Source organism: Loxodonta africana, chromosome 9 (genome assembly GCF_030014295.1).
Source record: "Loxodonta africana isolate mLoxAfr1 chromosome 9, mLoxAfr1.hap2, whole genome shotgun sequence".
Lineage (NCBI taxonomy): Eukaryota > Metazoa > Chordata > Mammalia > Proboscidea > Elephantidae > Loxodonta > Loxodonta africana.
In genome coordinates, this window is record NC_087350.1 from 83,635,933 (window position 1) to 83,648,514 (window position 12,582).

At 44.1% G+C, this 12,582-nt stretch overlaps 1 protein-coding gene across 1 annotated transcript in view; it reads left to right on the forward strand.

Moving 5' to 3' along the window:
- Positions 1 to 2,024: 2,024 nt before the first annotated feature.
- The window catches only part of DCAF12 (DDB1 and CUL4 associated factor 12), a 33,002-nt gene continuing 22,444 nt past the window's right edge, over positions 2,025 to 12,582 (forward strand). The window contains exons 1-2 of the mRNA XM_003407311.4: positions 2,025 to 2,372; positions 3,442 to 3,696. Of these exons, the coding sequence (XP_003407359.2) occupies positions 2,295 to 2,372; positions 3,442 to 3,696 (333 nt within the window). The 5' untranslated portion in view covers positions 2,025 to 2,294. The remainder of the gene's footprint in view (positions 2,373 to 3,441; positions 3,697 to 12,582) is intronic.

Here is a 12,582-nt window from a genome sequence, read left to right on the forward strand (position 1 = left end):
ATGGAATTCGTATGTATTGCTTTGTGTTTGATTTCTTTCACTCAACATTGTTAAGATTTATCCATGTAGTATACCACTGTGTGAATATACCACGATTTATCTTTTCTACTGTTGATTGACATTTGAACTATTTCCAGTGTGGGGCTATTATAAACAAAGTTGCTGTAAACATTCTTGTAGGTGTCTTTTGGTGGACATACACACATATTTCTGTTGGGTTTATAACCAGAAGTAGACCTGTTGGCTTAGCTTTAATAGGTGGGTACTGCCGCAGATTTTTCCAAATTTGTTTCATCAATTTACATGCCCTCTCGCAATGTGTGAAAGTTCCAGCCACTGTAACTCCTTGCCAATACTTGGTATTGCCAGTCTTTTTAAAGCAACTGTGAACTTTTAAACTTCCAGATGGGCTTTCATCCTATTTCCACAGAAATTATCAGCTCTGCTGGGAAGTACTTTCAGGGATGGTTCCTGGGATGCAGAATCCTTGTCAAGATAAAGCACTGACCTCAAGAATGAGCCTGCAGCAGTGCCCGGTGTGCCCCTCTGACATGGGCAGAGGAGACCAGGATCCAAACACAACTCAACCCTGCCCTAACCTGGGGATTCTCAGTGGAATTCCAGACTCTTGCCCAGTGGGCTCCTGGGTCATTCAGGGCATTGTGAGTCAACACAGAACTAGAACAACAGGCTCAAAAAAGGAAGCTGACCCACTCCTGACCCACTCACTATGTGCATGTCGCTGAGGGGTCAGGCCTGACAAGTAAGATGGGACTGCCTCTCCCAAGGTGGCATTAGGGGTTAATGGCAGTGCTGGCTTGGGATGGTGGAGGACTCTGTCTCAATCCGTCTTTGGTTTGGCTTGGAAAACAAATCCAAATCTCCTTGTAGGCAGAACTTCAAATGGGCCAACAGAGCTCCCAGGAGGTATGAGGCCTGAAGCCTGAAGGGACCAGCAGGTAACTGGGCATCGCAGCCTGAGGCCGGTCAGCCCCAAGCAAGAGCATCCTGCTTCCTCGGTTTCTTGCCTGAGGAAAGTGGTGGCTGGCACTCAAATACCTACAGGATCTTCTGAAAATGGAGGCAAGGGTGATCCTGAAGAAGCCCCCTTGTTTGGATGGTGACCACTGTCCACACTAGACTGACAATCCAAAAATAGCCACTCTCTTTCCTGTGCTTCAACCTGCCCTGATGGAGACGAAAGCTGGGCCCTGAGGGGAGGCAGGCAGTGACCATCCCGTCTCCTCCCCAGTTTAGGACTGCATGGTAGATATAAGAAATCTATGTTACACAGTGTGAGACCTATTTCAAAAAGCCCAAGAAACAGTGTAGCCTGAACGGCAGGTCACAGGAATCCAAAGTGGGCAAGGTCGCTGTAATGGGAAAGAAACTGAGGGGCAGTTACGGTATGGGAAAGAGAGAGGTTCAAAAAAAAACGGGGGAGGGGGAGGATAGAAGGTGGGGTAGAGAATGGAGCCTCAAGGTTTCCAGGGGTGGGGAGACGGCGGCCAGAAGGTCAGGGGCAGCCTGGGCTAGTTGTGCTGGGAAGGGTCTCTGCGGTGCGAAGGTCCGGTCAGGTTGACGAGAGTCTGAGCCGTTCCCCACCCTGAGAGGGGGGCGTTTTTCTGCCTTTCCGGACAGCGTCCGGGGCACTGCGACGGGGCACGGCTTGTGATAGGTCGGGGGAAACGTGCGCCGGATGGGAGGTACCCGGTGGCGACTCCCGAGTAAAGGCGTGTGGTGGGAGGGGGTCCTTCCCGGACTAGGAATTGTCGTCCTCACTGCCGGGTGCTTGGGGCTGGGCAGGCTGGGGTCCGAGGACGGTGCTCAGAAGCCAGACTCCCTTGGCCCCAGCTCGCCCCCCTCCAGCCGCCACCAGACAACCGTTGGAAAGGGGCGGGCGCCGGCTGAGTAACAGCCACGAACTTTCCTCCAGCCTCTAGACCCCGCCCCCGTCTTTGCAGCGGCTGCGCAAGAGTGACGGCGCGCGGGAGAAGGGGGAGGGGGTGTTTTGGTTCTAGTCGCTCGCCGTCCTTTCCAAACTTGGGCGTCCGATAGTGCTTGTTCCGGCCTCCTCTTCCTCTTCCTTTTCCCTTCCCCGGCCGCGATTTTCCCTACCTTCTTCCCTCCTGTCCGCCTCTTCTTTTTCTGCTTGCAACTCCGGGTCCGGGCCACTTTCAGGGCCGGGTGCACTACGGTGCGCGGTCCCGGGGCCCAGTATATGACCCGCCGTCCGGCTGCCGCTCGCTTCCCCCGCCCCATGTGGCTGCGGGGCCGCGGCGGCGCTGCCCACTATGGCCCGGAAAGCAGTTAGCAGGAAGCGGAAAGCGCCGGCCTCGCCGGGAGCTGGGAGCGACGCTCAGGGCCCGCAGGTGAGGTTTGAGAGGCCGGGATCTGGGTGTTAAGGCCGAGTCACCAAGAGGGTTTAAGGTCCGCAGATGAGGGGGCAGAAATGGGGCCTAAGCTCTGTAATCAGAGGCGTGGGACTAGAGCGAGGCCTGGGCCTACAGGGTCAGGGATGGACCCACAGGAGCTTACTGGAAAGCATGTAGGCCGGAGGATGAGGAGTCGAAGGGGAACCCGGAAACGGGGACTCCGCTGGAGGCTGCAGCTGGGAATGGGGCCTTGAAAGAAAGGGTAACCGAAATAGAAGGAAATCTGGAACAAAACCAGTCAGGAGATACAGGGTGGGAGAATGAAGACCGCCTTCCGGGAACCCCGGGAAGTGGGGTTGATTCCTATCTTATCGAAGAAAGATTCTTTCTATGGATACTCAAGCCGTGAATTTGGGCCTTTTGGCACTTGGACCGTTAGGGAAACTGCGATTCCCTGGTGTCATCTCTATACCGCCCCATTTAGAGAGGAAGACCTTGTTGGAGGCAGATTTGGGTTCTCATTTCCCGTGCGCTCCACCCCGTTTGTGTTTGTTTTTTCGAATTCTGCAACTGACTGGAGCACGGGCGCGGTGACGGGAGCGGCCATCAATAGTGCATCCCTGGAAGACCCAGTACCCCAATCTGGCCCCTTAGGTTGGCCCCTTCAGGCTCCGCGGGGAGTGCAAGCTGAAACAGAGGAAGGGTCAGGGTAGAGATGCAGCCTAAGTCGGTATAGGAACCGCTCGACCCCTCATTTCCTTTTTTAGGGAGGGTAATTATGGGGGATCTGAATCCTTCATTCCTAAAATGTCTAGGAAATCTTATGTCTTTTTCTTTTCTGCTTCCATTCCAACGTAGCCTTTGTAATTCACACAGGAAGGTATGAATAGTGTCTTTTCTATGTTGGAAGGGTTAAACTGGACTTTCTGGATTGAGATTGTTGTGTTATATTTCTGTTGTATGTAAAGGCTGCAGGATGAGTTCTTGGTGGCTTCCTTAATACAGTAGAATCCCTTGTTCTGAGGGAGAGTAGCCAAAGCCCTGATTTCTAATTTGTTTTCCACAGTTTGGCTGGGATCACTCACTTCACAAAAGGAAAAGACTCCCCCCAGTGAAGAGGTCCTTAGTTTACTACCTGAAGAGCCGGGAAGTCAAGCTACAGAGTGAAACCAGCTACTTCCGAGTGTTGCATGGTTATGCAGCACAGCAACTTCCCAGCCTCCTGAAAGAGAGAGAGTTTCACCTTGGGACTCTCAATAAAGTGTTTGCATCTCAGTGGCTGAATCATAGGCAAGTGGTGTGTGGTACAAAATGCAACACGGTAAGTGTGTTGTTTTGGGGGGACCATGAACTTTCTTCTAGGTGCTGGATATGTGGCTTCACATGCTCTAGAACCTTTCAGGGCTTGTTTCTCCCATCTTTGGGGAGGAGATTGCCTTACTTTTCTTTCTCTTTCCCCCTATCTGTTGATGACCTCTTCCTTTTTTTTTGTTCCTTTTCCCACGACTACATTTCTTTTCTAGGAAGTTTTCAGAGGCATCTATTTTTTTGGGCTTCTTTTCAGTATGCTTCTACTTTAGACTTAGTTTTTGTTCCCACTTGTTTTTACTTGGAAATGCTGGCGGTGGAGTGGTTAAGAGCTACGACTGCTAACCTAAAGGTCAGCAGTTCTAATTCACCAGGCACTCCTTGGAAACCCTATGGGACAGTTGTACACCATCATATAGGGTTGCTATGAGTTGGAATCAACTTGACAGCAACGAGTTCGACAGGTTTGCTTTTACTTTGTTCATGCCACTTCTAGAGGGTTTTTTTTGTCTTTTTGATGTTTGTTTGTGAGTCCGGAGGCCTCAGAGGAACAATTTAGGCTTTTATGGCATCATTTAGGATGCATAATAATGAAAACCTAGGTGTTACCTGCCAGCTGAAGGGCATATGTAGAATACTTCTGTATTTAAAATATTTGAACTAGTATGTAATTGTATGTCGTGAATACTATGACATATTTAAAATACCTCTGAAAATAATAATAATGCAAATATTTGTAAAATTTTTTTTTTTTAGGTGAAGGTCACGTGATATAGAATTAATCGTCTTAAAGTGATCAATCAGTTCATTGGCATTAGTACATTCACAGTGTTATGCAACTACCATCATCTAGTTCCTGAACATTTTCATCACTTCTGAAGGAAACCACTAGCCCGTTAAGCAGTTGTTTCTTATTCCTCCCTCCCTCTGTCCCCTGACAACCACCAATCTTTGCTCTGTGTCTGTGCAACTTCCTATTCTAAACATTTCATATAAATGGAATCGTACAATATACAATATGTGATTTTTCATGTTTGGCTTTCTTCACTTAGCATAAAGTTTTCAAGTTCAACCATTTTATAGTATGTATTAGTACTTCCTTTTTATGACTAAAATTACATCGTATGGAATTTTATATTTTGATTATCCATGTAACAGGTGATACTGAACTTCTATCAGATAATATAGAATGATTTGCAAATATTTCTCCCACTCTGTATGTTGGCTAGAAGTCCAAATTCAGGGCGCCAGCTCCAGGAGAAGCCTTTCTCTCTCTCGGCTCTGGGGGAAGGTCCTTGTCATCAATCTTCCCCTGGTCTATGAGCTTCTCAGGCGCAGGGACCCCAGGTCCAAAGGATGCATTTGGCTCCCAGCACTGCTTTCTTTGTGTTTGGCTCCATGTCCCTGCTTGCTTCTCTGTTTTATATCTCAAAAGGGACTGCTTTCAGACACAACCTAATCTTGTAGATTGAGTCCTGCATTATTAACATAACTGCTCTAATCCCACCTCGTTAACGTCACAGAGGTAGGATTTATAACACAGGAAAATCACATCAGATGACAAAATGGTGGATAATCCCACAATACTCGGAATCATGGCCTAGCCAAGTTGACAGACATTTTTGGAGGACACAATTCAGCCCATAACAGACATGAACTCTTTTTATAAGAAAAGCAGGGAGTTTGTGTTAGGTGGTATATTTCAGATTGTAAGCATTTGCTTTATGGAAAGTAGTCTGAAAAGGATTCAGAGGAGAGAGGAAAATTAGTGACACAAGAAGGAGGGTACGGTATTTTTTACAGAGAGTGACTTAGGAGACAGTTAAAAGTGAATCAAGGGGAAAAAATTTATCACTAAGCTATATAACCAGCATGATTACAGGCCCAGATTTAAAAATGCAAACAATATATTTGATTGGAATAGAAGGGCACAAGTAGCATGATGGCATAGGACTGGCAAGTGAAAAGAGGCAGGGCTTGGAGATGGGACATGTTTCAGAAAGAAACATGAGAAAAGATTGGGTCTAGGCCCAACTGCTTCCTCCGTTTCCACCCCACTCTATGTGAGTAGACAAGTAGTGCGGTCGTAACAGCGGAGTAGATTGAACCCAGACAGTGAGATATCTTGGATCAATTGGAAGAGAGGTAGTTGCTCTAGTGCAAGAAAGTGTTAACTACTAGAAGTATGTGTTTGTAAAAGACATAGGTAAAGATTTAAACATGAATTTTAAGGAAGAAAATAAATACCATGGTGGTTGAGGCCAAGCTTTCATTTCCTTTTCTGTTGAAGGTTGTTTGTCATATACAGAAGCCTTCCAAAACTAAGTAGTAGTAAGTGGCAAGCCTCCACAAAACTTCCTGGTCTATCAGGCCGCCCACTCATAGCCTAAGAGAGCTGCCATCTTTTTCACTGAGAGTAGAAAAAGTGTCTCCTGTTTGGAAGAGTTTATTCTACTTCCCACATATGCCATAGGAGTGTATTACATATAGTAGTTGCCCAGCAAATATTGCTGGATTATAAACCGAGTTACTCATCATAGTCTCCTGCTGCTTGAGTTTGCTGCCAGTATTTTGAAGACTAGCATGTTAAGTAGTAATTTAACCTACTCTTAATGCCTGCGTCTTTCCATCTTCCTACATTCTTATTACCTAAAGTGTTTGGGAGAGGGGGTGCTGTTTTTTTTTTTCTTTTTATAGCTACTGTTTTTCTTAACTTCCAGAACCAAAGCAGGGAAACAGGAACACTGCTCATCTCTGGGCCTGTGACATTTAGCAAATGATTTCCTTATCTGTGCCTTTGTTTTCCCATCTGTAAAATGGAAGTGGTAATATCCAGTGCTGAGAAGGTACTTGATTGCATCTTTCGCGTCTGGAGAATGCTTCAAGTTGGCAATAGTGTCTTACTTATTCAGAGATATGTGGTGGTAAAATGAGTCCAAAGCCTTTTCCAATGCTCTTGGCATTCCCTGGGACTTCCCTCAGTATGAAAGCAAGGAAAGTTATTTAAATGGTTAAAACTGTCTTGGGATAAATATGTGCAGATCGCAGGGGAGGGAGAGTTCATGTTGGGTTCTCAATAGTAAATTAAGTTTTGATTGAAATTTTACCATTAATGAAATTATATTTAAGCATATTCAGTAGGAAAAGTATGCCCACACCACTCATGTTCTAAAATAACCTTTTATCAGAAGCTGACTTTAAAAGCTAAATGAGGTGGGGAGCTTGGCTGGCTATGAGGGAGTTTTTACTGCTAGTAGGTCAGAATATTTATCAGCATTTTACTGAGTATACACAAATGCTAAAAAGCCAGGTCATTCCAAGCTAATTGGCTGGAGGCTATTGTATTTGAAACCTCTAATGAGGCAGTGGATCATCTGAAGTAATTTCTCTATGCTGTGGACTAACAATCCAACACCTCCCCAGCCCCTGCTTGTCCTGAGTCAGTTGAGCACAGGGATAACAGTAAGGATAGCCAACCTGTGTTTTAATCATTAATAATAATAACAGGGTCATTTAAAAAAATTTTTTTTTATTGATGTAAAAATATAATGCAACATTTGCTTGTGGTCGGTTTTATATCAAATTGTTTAAAGAGGTAAAGGTAGTATAACCTTAATAGGAACATGGGTCTTTGATTCAGGATGGCTGGGTATATTTTCTTGGTCTAGGGTTACAAACTCAGATTGCCTACAGAGCCAGACTGAAAAGCTGAATGACGGGGAGCTTGCCAGGCCTAAGACAGTAAGGAGTAGTGGGAACGCTGAAGAGCTAGAAGGCATTCTTGGCTCCAGCCAGTTGTTGCCATGTAAGAATTTGTGCCTAGTATTAACGGATTGTCTTTTTAAAGAGAAGCTGGAAATCTGGATTTTTATGGGGAAGAGTTTTGACCATTTATGAGAAATACTGCGAATCCACTGTGATAAGAGCTTTAAGTGTCTGGAAGAGGATTGTGAGGGTAGGGCTGGAAAGGTTGATGAGAATCAAATTGTGGAAGCCCTTGAATGGGAAGCTAAGATTTTCTTCTCTGGGGAACGGGGAGACAAAGGTCCAAGGATTTTAAGCAGGGAGTAATGTGGTTGGGATAAAGCTTTAGGGAGAGCAGTTATAGAAGGGCTAGTGCCGTGGTATAGCTGAGAGGTAATGAGGTAGTATACCAGGACAGTGTCAGTAGAGAGGGTGAGGAGACAGATAACAGACATCTTAGAGGTAGAACCTGCAGATGATGACATGTTCAGACTTAATTCATTGCAGAGAAATAAGTCAAAATTGGTTTTGATATCTTGAACCCAGGTAACTGGGAGGATAATAGGATGAGTATTAAAAACCAGGTTTGAAGAGAAAGTTAGTTTCGTGCTTTCCATCAATTAGTTTGGGAAAGGGGAAGGTTTGAAGTTAGTGAGTTGGTAGTCATTTATGTAGAAGGGACTGTTGAAATTGTTATATTACAATGGGAGAGGGTAGAGCAGGAACTCTTAAGGTTTATAAATCTTTCCTAAAAGTGTAAAAGTTTGTACATTTCCGAGCAGGATTGAGGGTGAGGTGCAGGGAACAGTCCATAGTTTTCAGGGGGAGCTGTGAGGCAAAAATGATTAAGAACCATCGATAATGAGAGAGGGGCTAAGGACCAAAATCTTGGAGAACACATACTTTCTGGGGTGGGGAGCAATGAGGTCATAGGTAAACCAGGATCCTGCAGAAAACAATTCAGGAAAGGGAATATTTTTGAGAGGGTGGTGCTTTGAGAGGAAGGGTGGTGATAGGCAGTGTCAAAAGCAGAGTTTGAGGTATTTAATTGTAGATGTGAACTTGGTTTTGGTTTTTTTTTTTTAACTCAATTTTCCATTGTCAGTGCCCTCCAGCCAAAGATTACTAGGGACCTACCTGTAGTAGAAAAAGTTGGCTTTAATTGCTCCTTGCAGCTAAAGAGGAAACTGTGGTAGCATAGTTAGTGGTTAAGAGCTATGGTTATTAACCAAAAGGTCGGCAGTTCGAACCCACGAGGCACTCCTTGGAAACCATGTGGGGACATTTCCACTCTGTTCTGTAGGGTCGCTACGAGTCAGAATCAACTTGATAGGAATGGGTTTGTTTTTTTTTTTTTTTGGCAGCTAAGGAGAACCTATACTGTAGGAAACCATGGGGCTACTCAGTAAGAGGATATGAGAAAGGACTCGAAAGATTTGGGCTTGTTAGGTGATTTGGGGGGAAAGGTTTAAGGAAGCAAGGCTTTGCTCTTGTTTGGATACTGTCAAGAACTAGGAAAAAAATTCCCTATTTGGGTATCTTATCTAGAAGGAGAGAAGACTAGAGGGAGGTTAAAACTGTAATTGGTAAAGATGAAGCAGTCACTAATATGAGCCAGGTTAAGGGAATGTTTGATCTCTGTGGCTTAGACAGAGTTCATGTTTTTGTGTGTGTTCACATAAGATCACAGACTGACTTTGTTTTTGTCATGATCTATCACAGTCACAGAGTAACCTTGTCTGATGTTGATGTTCCTTGAAATTATTTTCAACAGGAGAACACCAAGAGCTAGCTAGCTGATAGTACTGGGCCAGCTCACAGATGGCAGGACTGCTTTTTGCTTTCTCACCATCTCCCAAAGTCATGGACATAAATACACTGCTGACTTCACAGGTGGACTTGGTGGATCATAATTAAGCAGGGAAGACCAGTTTTTTCTGTGATTTGCGGCCAGATTGAGACAGCCTAATTTGCGGGGTGGGGTAGAATGATAGGCACTGGGGTTGAGAAAATAACTCTAATGTTATGTCCCTGAGTTTACGTATATTTAGATTCCTAAAATTATCAAAGTAGGATATGAAACTCAATTTGAGATGCAGGAAAGTGAAATATGATTATATGTAGGGCTTTTGTTCTGACCAGATTTTTTCGTTTCAAGATGATCCTCTAATTAACTGTTTTATGTTCCCAAAGGGATACAACCTTTTAGAAAAATGCTTTGAAAATGGTTGTAGAAACCTTAGGCTTGGCCAGGTGTACATTTCTTTATTTTCCCGTCTGAACTGATAGGTTGACAATATTCTCATCTGTATGATCCATCTATATTTTCTAGTTCGCATGTTGTTGTTAGTTGCCATCAGGTCAGATCCGACTCATGGTGACTTCATGCATAAGTTGGTGTAGTAACCTGCTAATAAGTCATTTTTTTAAATGGCATATGGCTATTTTCTTTCTAGTAAGAAATGTTCACTTTATCTCAGAATTAGTATTTTCTGAATATTGTACTCTTCTGGGAGGAACATTTTAGATATGGAAGTGAGAGAATTGCTGTGTTGTCAAGTTTTTTCAGTGGGGGCCAGGTGCAGAGTGTCTGTAGATGGAAAATACATGTAGAAATGCTTCATGAACTCTGAGGTTCTATGCAAAGTTAATTATGTTTATTAGGCTTTAGGAGAGGAGTATAATGAGCTATGTTTCTTACATGTGATGGTGCCATAGTCAGTGATTTCCTGCCCTTTTCTAAACTTCATCTTTGGAACAGGCTTTCTTAACATTAGCACAGGTGTGGGCCCCAGAAACCCTGTCCAGTGTAGTGCTTCCCAGACTTTGAGTTGCCCTTTGTATGTGAGGAAATTAATGATTAAGCATGTTAGGGCCTATGGAGAGAGTCAAGAATACTTTATTTGGAGCAGTTTTTCTCAGGAAGGACATTGTTGGTGTTTTTGGTGGATTCTTATTGTCTGGTCTTTGCCTCACATTGTAGGATAGTTAGCATTTCTGGCCTCTGGTCTCTAGAGGCCGGCAGTGTCCCCTTACCCCAGTTAGTGTGACAGTCAGACAATTATTAAATCCATAATCATTTATTGATTTTTTCCTGTGTATAACTAGACACTGCCTAGTGTCAGGTTGCAGTGATACACAAAGAAATCCCAGACTGGAAGGGACTACGAAGATAATGGATTCTCAATCACCCCCCTCCGTTTCTCCTTTTATAGTTGAGGAAACAGACCCAAAGGAGGGAAGTGATTTTCTCGAGATTCCATAGTGAGCTGGAAGCAGAGTTAAGTTTGGGCCCCAGGTCAGAATTCTTTCTGCTGTACCAAGTACTTCTCAAACTTTGTCCTCTGAAATACCCCCAGTAGCAGAGGACAGTAAATGAGTACTTGGAGTCTGGATAGTACTGAGCAAGTATGAAATTTCTTTGATGTTCTAAGTTCCACAGTTTATCCTAAATATTCTTGTACATTTTGTATTTTATACTATAATATATCCACGAATCTCTTAATATAAAAATATTGTGTGTGGGCATGGAAACCTTCCTTCATCTTTTGCTTAAATTAATGCTCCAGGAAGATGATATGCCGTTTTATCCTGTAAGAAGCACAACGCTACGTGTAGTGAGTCCTGACCTCTGCTTAGCTTACCTGGGATATGATACATGGCCACAAACAAAGTTAATTACAACATAAATGCCTCATTAGTAGTGCTATTCATGAGTTGCCAAGGAGGAAGAAGTCATTCATAGTAAGAGTGCTCAGTGAGGATTTCTTAGAGGAGGAAGAAGCCTTCATCTGATGGGAATTTGGAAACAGGGGTGTCCACTCTAGAGCAGAGGCAGAAAAGTACAAGGGTTGTGGGACTCTATATAGACCCATTTGATTGAAGCAGGGCAGAAACTATAGAGGAAGAGACTGATTCAGTGACCAGCTAGCTGAGGATGGCAAGGGCTGTCTCCTTTTCTTTTCCTTTTCCCTTTGGTTCATGTCTAGCCTTTAATCATGAATATTCTTGTTAGTTACTTTTCTCATCTGGAGAATTAGAGTCACATGCCTAGCATGACCCCTGAATTTAGGGTCTGTTCTGCAGCCCTGTAGCTTTGGGGATGTCTTAGTCATCTAATGCTGTTATAACAAAAATACCACAAGTGGATGGCTTTAACAAAGAGAAGTTTATTCTCTCACAGTCCAGTAGGCTAGAAGTCCAAACTCCAGGGGAAGGCTTTTTGTTTCTCGGCTTTGGAGGAAGGTCCTTGTGATGCATCAGTCTTCCCTTGGTCTGGGAGCATCTCAGGGCAGGTACCTCAGGTCCAAAGGACACGCTCTGCTTCTGGGGCTGCTTTCTTGGTGGTATGAACTTCCCATGTCTCTTTGCTTGGTTCTCTCTTCTATATTTCAAAGGAGATTGGTTTAAGACACTATCTCATCTTGTAGATCTCATCAATATAACTGTGGCTAATCCATCTTATTACATCTTAGTGATAGGATTTAAAACACATAGGGAAATCACATCAGATGATAAAATGGTAAACAGTCATACAATACTGGGAATCATGACCTAGCCAAGTTGACACATATTTTGAGGGGACACAATTCAATCCATGACAGGGGAGTAGGGGAGTCCGGGTTGCTAAAAAGTAGAGCTTTGGCAGGAGGAGGGTGGCAGGCCAAGTATAACTGCCTGGGAAAAGTTATTAAGATGTGCCCAGTTACTTCAGTTCCCAGCTTTCTGTGGCCCGTACCTTCTCTCCCTGCCCCCAAGCCTAATCACTTGGAATGGCTGCTTTAATGGCAGACGATTTAAAAAGTTGTTCCATGAGCTAAAAGCATGGCTTCTTTTGCCAGTCTCCAAAACCGACTACCTTTGAATTGATTCCAACTCACAGCGACCCTGTAGGACAGTAGAACTGCCCCAAAGGGTTTCAAGTATGTAATTTTTACAGAAACAGACTGTCACATATTTCTACCACAGAGGGGCTGGTGGGTTCAAACTGCCAACCCTTCCATTAGCAGCTGAGCATTTAACCACTGTGCCACCAGGGCTCCTTTTTGTCAGTCTGCCTGCTATTAAATGGATATTTGATTTCTGACAGCTTAGACTATTGTTTCCCAAGCAAGATCCGTGAACTACCTGCATCAAAATCACCTGAAGTATGTTT